This window comes from Rhinoraja longicauda, chromosome 5, assembly GCF_053455715.1.
Source record: "Rhinoraja longicauda isolate Sanriku21f chromosome 5, sRhiLon1.1, whole genome shotgun sequence".
In the NCBI taxonomy this organism is placed as follows: Eukaryota; Metazoa; Chordata; class Chondrichthyes; order Rajiformes; family Arhynchobatidae; genus Rhinoraja; species Rhinoraja longicauda.
The window spans coordinates 34,992,722-35,006,580 of NC_135957.1; the positions used below are offsets into that span (position 1 = coordinate 34,992,722).

The following is a 13,859-nucleotide window of genomic DNA, read 5'->3' on the forward strand; positions in this document are numbered from 1 at the left end:
TTTGCAAGGTGTAATTGCAGTGCATTTAATAGCTGCCACAAATAACCGTGGTGTGCCACTGGTAGCAGGGATCAATGGTTGCAGTGGTATTTTGTGATTAAGACAGGGTCCTGAAGTCAATTAAAGCCCCAGGAATTGGTCAAGAAGTAACATGCTACTGATATATTGTAGCAACTGAATGGCTTGTTTGGCCATTTCAGGGAGCATTGAAGAATCAACCGATATTTAGGCCAGAGTGGATGAACATGACTGATAGCCTCCTAAAGGATATGCATGAATCAGGTGGGTTTTTACAACAAGCCAATAATCTCCTGGTCATCATTACTAAAATTAATGATTGTAAAATTCTATCTATTTTTAAATTCCAATTTATTGGCTGCAATTAAATTCCTTAGAGTTCATGCATAGATTTGAATTTATTTTTCTGATTGTTGATACAAGCCTTCGGGGTAACTTAACCACTGTGTCAGCACTGTAATCTAATAATATTTATCATGCGGGGAAATTGGCCTGATAAAACCATTAAAAGGTAAACAATACATTGTTTTGTTTTTTCCCCATATAAAGAAATAACATGCAAGCACAATCATTAACTTGAAAAACTTGGATGCAATATTCAGGTAATTGCTGATCCAAATACAATATATCCTTCTATTTTTAATACAACAGTTGCAAAATAGGGAACAAAACACATTACCTGCCTCTCTGACCAACATGCTTTCAGAACAGCCTGAGTCCTGAAAAGCACAAGTAACGTGCTATCCTCATCATGAAGGTGAAATGCCTGCTCAAGAATTTGCAGAACATTAATGCGGGGTTTCACAGGCAAATCTGCATCACTGCAAAATGGTCTCAGCCAAGCCAAGAGATCATCTGAAAATACGATGTTGTCCCTAGATGACAAAAGAAAGAATTTGTTAAACGGATTTAAATAAAAGCATTTGACCAGTTGTTGACTAGGCATCTTTGATATAAAATTGTACCTACCCATTTAAAACACTGGAGTGCACCGATTTGACAATGCCTTCAAGAACTTGAAGAGGATCCTTTTCCGATGGAACATTTGTGCTGTTACCAATAGGAAAAAAATGATAGAGGTAAGTGAATGAAATATTCATTTTGCTTATCCATGATGGGAATTTCTACTGTCTGGATAGGGTAGTATAGTGTTATTTTACTGCACACGTAATCTGGACTAATAAACTGAAGGATGTCAATCCAAATCCTGTAATGGCATTTGGAGATTTTGAAACGAGCTAGAAAAAAATTGGGAATAAGAAGCCCTTTCATTCTCCCAGAGAAAATGACACATAAATCTGGTAATGAGTTCTTTAGCACCTATACCTGACCTCCTTTTGATCTTGATCTTCTAGGTGTAATCAGAATTCTCTCTCATTTTTGATTTCCAGTAACTGCAATGTTCTGTACATCACAGCTGCAGCATCTTAGTTCTGCCCCTAACTGCCAGTACTGATAACATGCCTTGTCCTTGGTCTCCACGTTATCATAAATATTTCAAGAGAAAGAGAGTTTTATTGTCATATGTCCCAGATAGAACAATGAAATTCTTACTTGCAGCAGTACAATAAAATATGTGACATAGTACAGTAAACAACATAATAAACGAGAATAAAAAGTTCAGTGTGTGTACATATACACGTATACATATGTATCTACACATATGCATATACACATGTATATACACACACGTACATACACACACGCACACATAAAAAACAAACAATAATAGTGCTGTATCTCCCTTTCCTCTGCAACCTAAATACCTCTTTCTAATGTTTCTAATTCTTAGGAAGGGTAATTAAACAAAAAAAAAACTTCCTCCAGGAACACAGTCTGACCTTCTGAATATGCCTGGTTATATTTTATTTTTGCTTCAAATTTCCAGCATCTGCAGATTTTTAATTTAGAATAACAGCATTTAACAAATTTATGCAATCCTGTCTATTGTCCTGATTATATGTAATAATGGATTCTTCCTGTGCTTGTTTTACAGGTCTAAGTAAAATGAACCCAGAGTGCCCAGAGTGGATGCAATCGAGAAGAGAAAAAAATGATATAAAATAAAATGTGCTGGGAGCATAATGTGCAGTTCAGAGTTATATACTGCTGAATTAGGCCAAGGCAGTAATATCCAATGTGCTGAGTGCCAACTTCAACAAGCTATATTTCCAGATATAGCAAGTGGGAGTACAGAAATTATAGCACCACAAATTATAGCACTGGTGATTTAGCCTTACTGCTTCTCATTGGAAGCAAAATATATTCTGCTGAAATGTAAGTTTGGTGCTTATTTATTCTAACGTGCAGGAGTTTGTACATGGATGCCAAATAATGAAATGAGAATATGAAAAATTTATCAGCTATTACAAAACATTTCAAATAACAGGCAAAAATATCATAAACATATCTTACTTTAGTAGCCAAGACTATCCCTTGTAGACTTTTGACCATCAGCTGAAATGTCACTTTGTATTCAAAAAACACTTTAGATGGCTAACTGGGGTTGAACATTGCTTCAGTCAGCAGTTGAACTAGAAACAGCAGCTGTACAATGGAGTACGAAGTCAGCAGAACTTGGATACATTCCTTCAACTCATTTTGGCCAATTTCTGCCGATTAATATTTAATATTGTGAAGGGAATGGGCAAAGTCAAATGGGATTATTTTTCCTGGTCACAGAGAAACCACAACCAAGAAATACCATTTAAGAATTTGAGTTCTGCCAAATGAATGATAGTTTAAAAAAAAACAGTTTTGGATGAAAAGGATTGCAATTGTGGAGCAGTGCATTAGTCAATTAAATTGTTTAAAATAAAGTACATTGGAACATGTAGCTCATAAGGAATATAGACACAGGCCAGAACTTATGTTTAAATGAATCTTCCCTAGATATGAAAACTGGTAAAAATAGCTTACGAAATATAGTACTATCTATTGATTTTATTGTTCAAGTCCTAAACTGTGCTCCCCTTCCAAGCCAGGAATATTCCTAATTGCTACAAAGCAGCCTGTGCTGTAAAGTATGCTGGCCAAAAGCCTGCTGTGACTTATAATTAAGTTTCATGTAATAAACATTTGGGTGAGGGAGCAGAGGATGACAAATGTCTGTGCAATCATACCAAGGCATGCCATTATACTAAAGACGAGAAAAATGATACACTATCATTCCTGCCCTCCTGGCAGGTAGATTTGCCAGTGCAAATGGGAGGGTTTAAACTAGTTTGGCAGGGGATTGGAACCAAAACAGTTGTGTGGCAAACAAGAAAATTGAGGCAAAAATAAATATTAAAGCTAGCATGTTCAGTGGATACAACAAGCAGGGGCGAAACAGGGAGCAAGAGAATTTTGATAGGTAGAACTGCATTTATTTTAATACAAGAAGCCCGTGAGGCAGGGCAGAAAATCTCAGTTTACGGATTGGTGTATGGGACTGAGATATTATTGTCATAACAATAACATGGTTGATGGAGGACTGGTAGCTCAATGTTCCAGAATAATGCATGTGAAGAGGGTGTGTGTAAGGAAGGAGAGGGAGTTGCATTTTTGTTTAGGGAGAACATCATATAGGGATGATATTGCTAGTGTGCCATAAGGGTAGAATTTGGAAATAAGGAGGGGATGATCACTTTGATGGGATTATATTGTACTCCTCCCAGTAGTCCACAGGAATTAGAGGAGGGAATATGCAAGGAGATTGCTGATAGCTGCAAGAATCGTAGGGTTGTAAAAGTAGTTGATTTCAACTTCACTCATATTGACTGGTACTGCCATACCACAAAGGCTTCAATGGTTTCATGTGCCCAGGAAAGTTTTCTCAATCATTATGTAGATGGCCCAATTAAGGAGGGAAAACACTGGACCTCCTATTGGGGATAAGGCAGGACAAGTGTCTGAAATGTCAGTGAGGGAGCATTGCGTGCAGCTCTGTTGTCCAAATGTAGGAAGGATGTCATTAAGCTGGAAAGGGCGCAGAAAAGATTCACAAGCATGTTACTTGGACTGGAGGGTTTAAGTTATAAGGGGAGGCTGAAACATTTTCCCTGCAGCATAGGAGGTAGAATGGAGAGTGATACCTTGTAGAGGTATATTAAATCATGGGGGTGTAGATGAGGTGGATGGTCATTGATTTTTCCCCCGGTCACGCAGATCACAGGGAGAACGTACAAACTCTGTACAGACAACACCTGTAGTCAGGATCGAACAAGGGTCTCTGGCGCTGCATGGCAACAACTCCACCGCTGTGCCACCGCGTCCCCCACGTCATCATTGCCAGAAGAGTTGGCCCAAAGGGCCAGTTTCTGTTCCGTGTGACTATGACTAGATTTTAATATCCATCAGAGAACTAACAGCCAGTGACCTATACGTGGTCTATTATTAGAAGTTATGGGGAGTTGATATTTACCCAGAAGAGTGATTAAAGCTATAACATCCAAACCAATTCAGATAGCGAGATTAGAAAAAGCCCACAAAGGTAAAATTATTTTTGTATGACAGTGTACAAATTATATATAATGGGCCATTTTTTTTTGTGGGGAAATGCCACCAGCTCCATGTGGAGTTGCCAGTAATTATCTTCATAAATTATATCAAATGAGATTTTAGTGTGAAAATGATGGCTTTTCTTTACTGACATTTTTTAAAAAAAAGTTTAGTTTTGTGATACAGAGCAGAAACAGTTCATAAATCCATGTTTTAGGAGCAGAATAAGGCCATTTGGCCCATCAAGTCTACTCTGCTATTCAATCAATGGCTAATCTATCTTTCCCTCTCAACCCCATTCTCCTGCCTTCCCCATAACCACACCGACCAACGATCCCACACGCTAACACTATCCTACATACACTAGGGACAATTTCCAATATACCAAGCCAATTTGCCTACAAACCTGCACGTCTTTGGATTGTGGGAAGAAACCAGAGGTCCCAGATAAAACCCACGCAGGTCACAGGACAATATACAATCTCTGTCCAAACAGCACTCATAGTCACAATTGAACCCGGGTCCCTGGCATTGTAAGGCAACTCTACCGCTGTGCCAACCTGCCACCCTGTATTTATATCAATCTGTTAGCTAAATCTGCGGCAGATCCAACAAAAATCAAGAAACGTGGATTTATTCATATTGATTGCATGGGACAATAGGTAAGCACAAGGTACTTTACATGGAAGAGGCCAGGTTGTAGCAGCACATGCCACAGCACCTTCTGGAGATTCATGTACAGCTTCATCTGACCTCTTACTTTACCCTGAATTCCACATAGAGTTCAGTCTTAAACATAGAAACATAGAAAATAGGTGCAAGCCATTGCTGGAACAATTAACAACATCTGATCAAACAAATAACATCAATATTAACTCCTTTATTAAGTAATTTAGCTTTGTGGAGTAGCTTTATTTCACTGCATGTTTACGTTTGAAAAAATAATTAATTAAATTCTAAAGAGCCTCCACCCGAAATATCACATATTCACGTTCTCCAGATCTGCTGCCTGACACACCAGAATTGTCTTTTTTCCCCATAAACCAGCAACTGCAGTTCCTTGTCTCCAGATTAGTAAATGTAACATTTTATACATTTTAATTTTCAAAATTATATTTCTACTACTTATAAATGTCAGAATGTCAGATATCAGACACATCTAACAACAGTGATCTATCAAAGACCATATGGCAGCGCATTGGGATGTACTGTCGAGAGACCTTGATGCCACTCGAGAATTATTCAAGATAAGTGTTCTGAATTGTTGGAATATTCTTGATTTTGGTTCTGATGCATTTAAAAATAAATATTTTTTGGAATTTTTGTTTGTTTTAAGTAGTTTTTGAATAATTTTAGCAAAATCCGTGAGTGAAAAATATCTGAATTTTTTTGACAAGCTTGACTTTCAGTGCAGCTTGGGTTGTGGGTTCGTGACCATCCAGGTTATTTGTTTTTTATTTATTTCCTGGATAGGTCCAGACGCCATTCACTCAACTTGATGGTGTAATGTTGCACTGGGCTTGACCAAACAGAAGAGAATCAACAACATTTACAGTGTAGAAGCTGCAGACTGGCAAGGGTGAGATAGACAATAGACAATAGGTGCAGGAGTAGGCCATTCGGCCCTTCGAGCTAGCACCACCATTCAATGTGATCATGGCTGATCATTCTCAATCAGTACCCCGTTCCTGCCTTCTCCCCATACCCCCTGACTCCGCTATCCTTAAGAGCTCTATCTCGCTCTCTCTTGAATGCATTCAGAGAATTGGCCTCCACTGCATTCCGAGGCAGTGAATTCCACAGATTTACAACTCTCTGACTGAAAAGGTTTTTCCTCATCTCCGTTCTAAATGGCCTATCCCTTATTCTTAAACTGTGGCCCCTGGTTCTGGACTCCCCCAACATTGGGAACATGTTTCCTGCCTCTAACATGTCCAATCCCTTAATAATCTTATATGTTTCTATAAGATCCCCTCTCATCCTTCTAAATTCCAGTGTATACAAGCCTAACCGCTCCAGTCTTTCAACATATGACAGTCCCGCCATTCTGGGAATTAACCTAGTAAGCCTACGCTGCACGCCCTCAATAGCAAGAATATCCTTCCTCAAATTTGGAGACCAAAACTGCACACAATACTCCAGGTGTGGTCTCACTAGGACCCTATACAACTGCAGAAGGATCTCGTTGCTCCTATACTCAACTCCTCTTGTTATGAAGGCCAACATTCCATTGGCTTTCTTCACTGCCTGCTGTACATGCATGCTTCCTTTCAGTGACTGATGCACTAGGACACCCAGATCTCGTTGTACGTCCCCTTTTCCTAACTTGACACCATTCAGATAATAATCTGCCTTCTTATTCTTACCACCAAAGTGGATAACCTCACACTTATCCACATTAAACTGCATCTGCCATGCATCCGCCCACTCACACAACCTGTCCAAGTCACCCTGCAACCACATAGCATCTTCCTCACAGCTCACACTACCACCCAGCTTTGTATCATCTGCAAATTTGCTAATGATACTTTTAATCCCTTCATCCAAGTCATTAATGTGTATTGTAAATACAGCACCGAGCCTTGCGATACCCCACTAGTCACTACCTGTCATTCTGAAAGGGACCCATTTATCCCCACTCTTTGCTTTCTGTCTGTCAACCAATTTTCTATCCATGTCAGTACCCTACCCCCAATACCATGTGCCCTAATTTTGCCCACTAATCTCCTACATGGGACCTTGTTGAAGGCTTTCTGAAAGTCGAGGTACACCATATCCACCGGCTCTCCCCTGTCAATTTTCCTAGTTACATCCTCAAATAATTCTAGAAGATTAGTCAAGCATGATTTCTCCTTCGTAAATCCATGCTGACTCGGAATGATCCTGTTACTGCTATCCAAATGCTCCGCAATTTCGTCTTTTATAATTGACTCCAGCATCTTCCTCACCACTGATGTCAGGCTAACTGGTCTATAACTTCCCGTTTTCTCTCTCCCTCCTTTCTTAAAAAGTGGGATAACATTAGCTACCCTCCAATCCACAGGAATTGATCCTGAATCTATAGAACATTGGAAAATGATCACCAATGCGTCCACAATTTCTAGAGCCACCTCCTTAAGTACCCTGGGATGCAGACCATCAGGCCTTGGGGATTTATCAGCCTTCAGTCCCATCAGTCTACCCAACACCATTTCCTGCCTAATGTGAATCTCCTTCAGTTCCTCCGTCACCCTAGGATCTCTGGCCACTAGAACATCTGGGAGATTGTTTGTATCTTCCTTAGTGAAAACAGATCCAAAGTTCCGGTTCAACTCGTCTGCCATTTCCTTGTTCCCCATAATAAATTCCCCTACTTCTGACTTCAAGGGACCCACATTTGCCTTGACTATTTTTTCCCTCTTCACATACCTAAAAAAGCTTTTACTATCCTCCTTTATATTCTTGGCTAGCTTCCCCTTGTACCTCATCTTTTCTCCCCGTATTGGCTTTTTAGTTATCTTCTGTTGCTCTTTAAAAGATTCCCAATCCTCTGGCTTCCCACTCTTCTTTGCTATGATATACTTCTTCTCTTTTATTTTTATGCTGCCCTTGACTGCCCTTGTCAGCCACGGGTGCCTCTTACTCTCCTTAGAATCTTTCCTCCTCTTTGGGATAAATTGATCCTGCAACTTCTGCATTGTTCCCAGGAATACCTGCCATTGCTGTTCCACCATCTTCCCTGCTAGGGCCTCCTTCCAGTCAAATCTGGCCAGCTCCTGCCCCATGCCTCTGTAATCCGCTTTGCTATACTTTAATACGGACACTTCCGATTTTCCTTTCTGTCTCTCAATTTGTAGAGTAAAACTTACCATAAACTTATCATTATGATAACTTATCATAACTTATCATCACTGCCTCCTAATGGCTCTTTTACCTCGAGTCCCCTTATCAGATCATTACACAATACTAAATCCAGAATTGCCTTCTCCCTGGTAGGCTCCAGTACAAGCTGTTCTAAGAATCCATCTCGGAGGCACTCCACAAACTCTCTTTCCTGGGGTCCATTACCAACCTGATTTTCCCAGTCTACTTGCATGTTGAAATCTCCCATAACCACCGTAGCATTACATTTGCGACATGCCAATTTTAGCTCTTGATTCAACTTGCACCCTATGTCGAGGCTACTGTTTGGGGGCCTGTAGATAACTCCCATTAAGGTCTTTTTATCCTTACAGTTCCTCATTTCTATCCAGACTGATTCTACAGATAGTGTGCAGTTAGCTGCAGCTGTACAGCAAAAGGTCCTTGAGAGTTACCTTTACTAAGATTATATGCATATAGAGGATTGAATGGCATGTAGTTTTTGTTGGATATTAGTGCTTTTAAGAATGTATTGTGATTGGCGATTTTTTATCCTATGTGTGCAATATTTGAATTAATCAAAATTTGTATAAAATCTGATAGTTCTGAGTAGAAATTTGGAGTAGTACGGTAACTGGGACTGTGATGCTCTCCTTGTGCACAAATAAATAGTTTCCCTGAGAAACGAATGCAGGTTGTTGAAAGTCCAGTTGATTGACAACGATTATATGCTTTTTGAATGAAAATGTAGATTCACAATACAAAAGCAAAGGGGTATGCAATCAATAGTTTTCTCGATAGATGTAGCAGCCATTTTTTAGTGATGAGGGCAGTTACAGAATCTTTCTGGAAAACATGCTAATTTTATCTTTTAACCTTCAAGATTTTAACTGGATATATAACCTTTTTAATGATAAATCGCATCTTACATCACTGAGACTGACCGCTGAATGCTTGTTGATTGGCCAAAGTATTATATGATTCAAGTGCCCCAGTAGAGATCTAGACCACAAAATACAACCAAAGAATAACCCGGCACACCTATATATATCAATATTTGATTTTACAAATTCATAATTTTGATGTCCAAAATTCAGAATGTTACATCAAAATTCATAATATGGTGCGTAATGCAACTTTTCAGCAAAAATAAGTATGCATGCCAAATGCGCCTACACGTTCCGCCACATTCATGTGTGAAAACGACTATTATTTCCAACAGTCTGTAGTTCTTGGACAACATGTAAATGTCAGGCCTATCATGAGTATATTCTGCTATTTATAGAAAGGTTATAGAACAGAAATACTTTTTGCAACAGAAAGAAAACATTGTTTTGTTTTGTTTTTTCTATTTTGCTTTTTCCTTACACATCCCAATTCTCTTGGTATTGAATACAAGAACGATAGTCATAAAATGTATGACTAAGTTATGAAGAAAGAGTTTCATTTAAAACTGCACAGACCTAATTTCATTGAAGACATACTTGCTCCAGTGGTCTTCAACAGCAAATCACAACGGTCCATGTCCTCCACACCCCTCCTCCCCCACTCACTAAACTCCCCCCCACCCCCCTCCTCCCCACTCCCACTCTAGCCCCGCTCCACCCCCACCATACTCCCCTCCCCCCCTTTCCACCCACCTCCACTCCCCCTCCCACCATTCCCCTCCCCACCCCACTCCCCTCCCACCCCCACTCCCACTCCCCTCGCCACACCCACTCCCCTCCCCTTCCGTTGGCCCCCCATCCCCCTCCTCCCCGACCCCCCTCCCCTGTCCCCTCCCCCCCACCCCAAACCCCACCCCCCCCATTCACCCATCCCATCTCAACATCACCAGGTGACGCAAAGCCAGGCGAGCGGTGCGCCAGGCCAGGCGAGCGGCGATGCCAGGAGAGGCAAGCGGTGAGGCCAGGCCAGGCTGGCGGCCGGGCGGGGCGAGCGGTGAGGCATTTGTTTTGCAGAAAAATGGGAGGCGATATCGGAATGGCGGAAATGAAATAAGAAAGCGGAAACTTTCTGCCAAATTCGGAAGGGTTGGGAGGTCTGCACATTCATTCCACCACCAACAATGCACAACTCAGGAGGGCAACCAGACCCATATTGCTGCTTGGATGTGTCAAATCCAAAAGCAGCCAAGAAGCTCAATACAAAATAAATAGGTTTTTACTGGTATCTATCCAACACCAATGCAAAATGGCTACAGTATGAAATGCATATGCAATTATTCCCCTGAACTATTCCCAGTAGCATTCCCCAAACTAGAGTCAGTCATAGAGTGATACAGTGTGGAAACAGGCCATTGAGCCCAACTGGCCCACACCAGCCAACATGTCCCAGCTACACTAGTCCCACCTGCCCGTGTTTGGTCCATATCCCTCCAAATGGTGGGAGATAACTCGTGCCATCTAACACCAAGGGCTTCAGGTGCATGGTAACACTACGAGTTACATTTCCCAAATCACACATCATCCGATCCTGGAAATAAAACATTGTTACTTCATTATCACTGGGTCTAAATCCTTGAACTCCCTTCCCAGCATTATTGGAGCATGTTCTTCAGAATTACTGCAACAGTTGAAGGAAATAATTTGCCACCAGCTTTTCAAAGCCAATTAAAGACAATATTTTTTGCCAACTTCAATGTCATCTGGATCCCCAAATGGAATGCAAAAACAAATAAGAGCTGATCAAAATGAATTACCTTAAATTGCTCTATTAAATTGCAGCATAAATGACAATGTCTCTTTAACTGCATCTTTAAAACAATTAAGTTTATTCAAAGTTAGGAGGTATCTGGAGGGCAAAGCAATAATTTCAAAAACTAAAATACCCAAATCAATTCTGATACAGTGCACCATCTGCAATGGGAGTGCTCTGTGCGTTAATTGTTTGTGTCTAACTCAGTTTATGCCTCCAATAACTCTCCCAATAAATTTAAAAGCAAATTTCCTATCTCAGAAGCACGCGTTTAGAGATGATAATTTGAATACAATTTTATTGTATAACCTAATTGAAAACATTATAAAATCAGCATATTTGGACAGTAAAAGTGAACACCACGTTTTACCTTCACCTCAGGGATTCTTCTTAGAGCAACATCCACGGTGTATGACAGAAGGGTATGAAAATGGAAATAAACAAAAATCTCCAGGAGAATTCAACAAAGGATTAGCATAATTCAATGGCACAATAGATGTAAGTAAAATTAAGGTCTTAAAAAAAAGAAGTCATTTTTGTATGCTACCTTGTTCTTATGTAAGTGTGCTATCATTCAGAACAAATCAAGATTAAACATTGTTCTGAGTCAGTGAGTAAAGGCAGGAAAACTATCTAAGCAAAGAAATCTTACATTTTCAGAACATGAAGATGTACTCGATTGCAAACATACCCGAGTTGATTTATAACTCTCAGTACCGCATCTTGTACGACAGCTTTCGGTGATATATCCTGCGATTCTACAGCAACCAGCAATAATTGCTGCATCATATCAAGAGACTGTCCATCGAGAACCATAGTAACTGCCAGGTCATGCAGTTTAGTGCTTTCGGATCTTGAAAGGTCATACAAATGATGGTATTTTTGCAATATGCTCTGGAAATGAAACAATGTATATATTTGTTAGATTTTATGAGTTCCATAACTTTTGACAGTTTAAATTTATGGTTTACATCCAAAGCATTAAGGCACCTTCTCAGAAACGGATGGATCTATTACATATCCAAACTTTTTCTATTTTAGCTTTCATCAATATCTTTCTCTTTGTATTTCCTAAGCACCAGAAACTTGTGACAAACAGCAAATATTTAGTAACATTTCTAACTGGCCACTAAAAATAACACCTTTTCATGATTTCATTTTATCAACAACGTGCTCGTGATAGGAACATAACAATATTCAGAAACCACGACTTCAGAACAAGATTCCACAACAATAATAAACAATTACCCAATAGCTTATTTTTGGTGATTGCAGATTTAATGTTCGACAGAACATCAGAAGAGATGCTGCAGACATTTTCCAAAAATTATCAGAGAACCTTTCTCAATTGCGAAGAGGCAAAAGTGGGCTGTTTGCAGGAATATTAACTGACCCGAACTACTTCATTAGGAACATCAAAAGTAATGGAGTCCACACCTGCTTTAATAGTTAATACCCAATATACGGCATTTGTATGATAGCATTAGGCGACATGTCTTGAAATACTCTGGTGACTAGTCAATTGGATGTCAGCCAGAGTAGATGGTTCCTCTTCTAACATTAATAATGACATATCCATTTGTAGACTTAAGTACCACAATAAAAATGTCTGTCTGGATTCCATGGTTGGATTGAAGTTTCAACTTGTGACAAGAATATAAAATCCAGGAATAAGGCAAATGTCCCCTCAATCTTGCTCCAACATTCAATATTATCATAGCTGATCTGTTTTTGCCCCAGCTTCAGCTTGCTTTATACAGTTTAGAACAATCTGGGCAAATGCAGGCAGGTGGGACTAATGTAGATGGGGCATCTTGGTCAGCATGGGCCAAATGACCTATTTCCTTGCTGTACGACTCCATTACTCCAAGTATATAAAGCTTTTATAGAACATAGAACAGTACAGCACAGGAACGGGCCCTTTGGCCCACAATGTGCATGCTGAACATAATGTCGTTAAACTTATCTCCCTCGCCTGCAAGTGATCCATATCTCAGCATTCTCTGCATATCAACGTGCCCATTTAAAAGCCTCTTAAATGCCACTGTTATATCTCGCTCCTCCACCAGCGCGTTCCAGGCATCCACCACCCTGTGTAAAAGAACTCGGGCCACACGTCACTTTTAAACATTGTCCCTCTTGCCTTATAGCTGTGCCCTCGAGTCTTTAACAATTCCACCCCGGGGAAAAAGGATCTACTGTCTACCTTATCTATGCCAAACATGATTTCATAGAAACATAGAAAATAGGTGCAGGAGGAGGCCATTTGGCCCTTTGAGCCAGCACCACTATTCATTGTGATCATGGCTGATCATCTAAAATCAGTAACCTGTGCCTACCTTCTCCCCATATCCCTTGATTCCACTAGCCCCTAGAGCTCTATCAAACTCTCTTTTAAATTCATCCAGTGAATTGGCCTCCACTGCCTTCTGAGAAGAGAATTCCGCAAATTCGCAACTCTCTGGGTGAAAAAGTTTCTTCTCACCTTAGTTTTAAATGGCCTCCCCTTTATTCTTAGACTGTGTCCCCTGGTTCTGAGCTCCCCCAACATTGGGAACATTTTTCCTGCATCTAGCTTGCCTAGTCCTTTTATTCCTTTCAATGTTGGCTCTGAGGTCAATCCCAACTTTGCTCCAATAAAATGAATACAATGCAGTTTATTTTAGGCATCAAGTCTGCTCAGATGATTTGACAGGTTGAGATACACCACACAGATCTCTGGATTTAATCAATCACCACTATCTGCACAAATGAGAGTGATTAATTGCATATATGTGCACAGTCTGCATGCTAATATATCGTGCTGATCATAAAGCAAAATG

The 13,859-nt window shown here is 40.1% G+C and overlaps 1 protein-coding gene across 1 annotated transcript in view; it reads right to left on the minus strand.

Moving 5' to 3' along the window:
• The window catches only part of nbas (NBAS subunit of NRZ tethering complex), a 191,864-nt gene that overhangs the window by 38,505 nt on the left and 139,500 nt on the right, over positions 1–13,859 (minus strand). Inside the window, exons 46-48 of the mRNA XM_078399277.1 lie at positions 11,729–11,931; positions 988–1,068; positions 698–893 (exon numbers count right to left, since the gene is read on the minus strand). Coding sequence (XP_078255403.1) covers positions 698–893; positions 988–1,068; positions 11,729–11,931 — 480 coding nt within the window. The remainder of the gene's footprint in view (positions 1–697; positions 894–987; positions 1,069–11,728; positions 11,932–13,859) is intronic.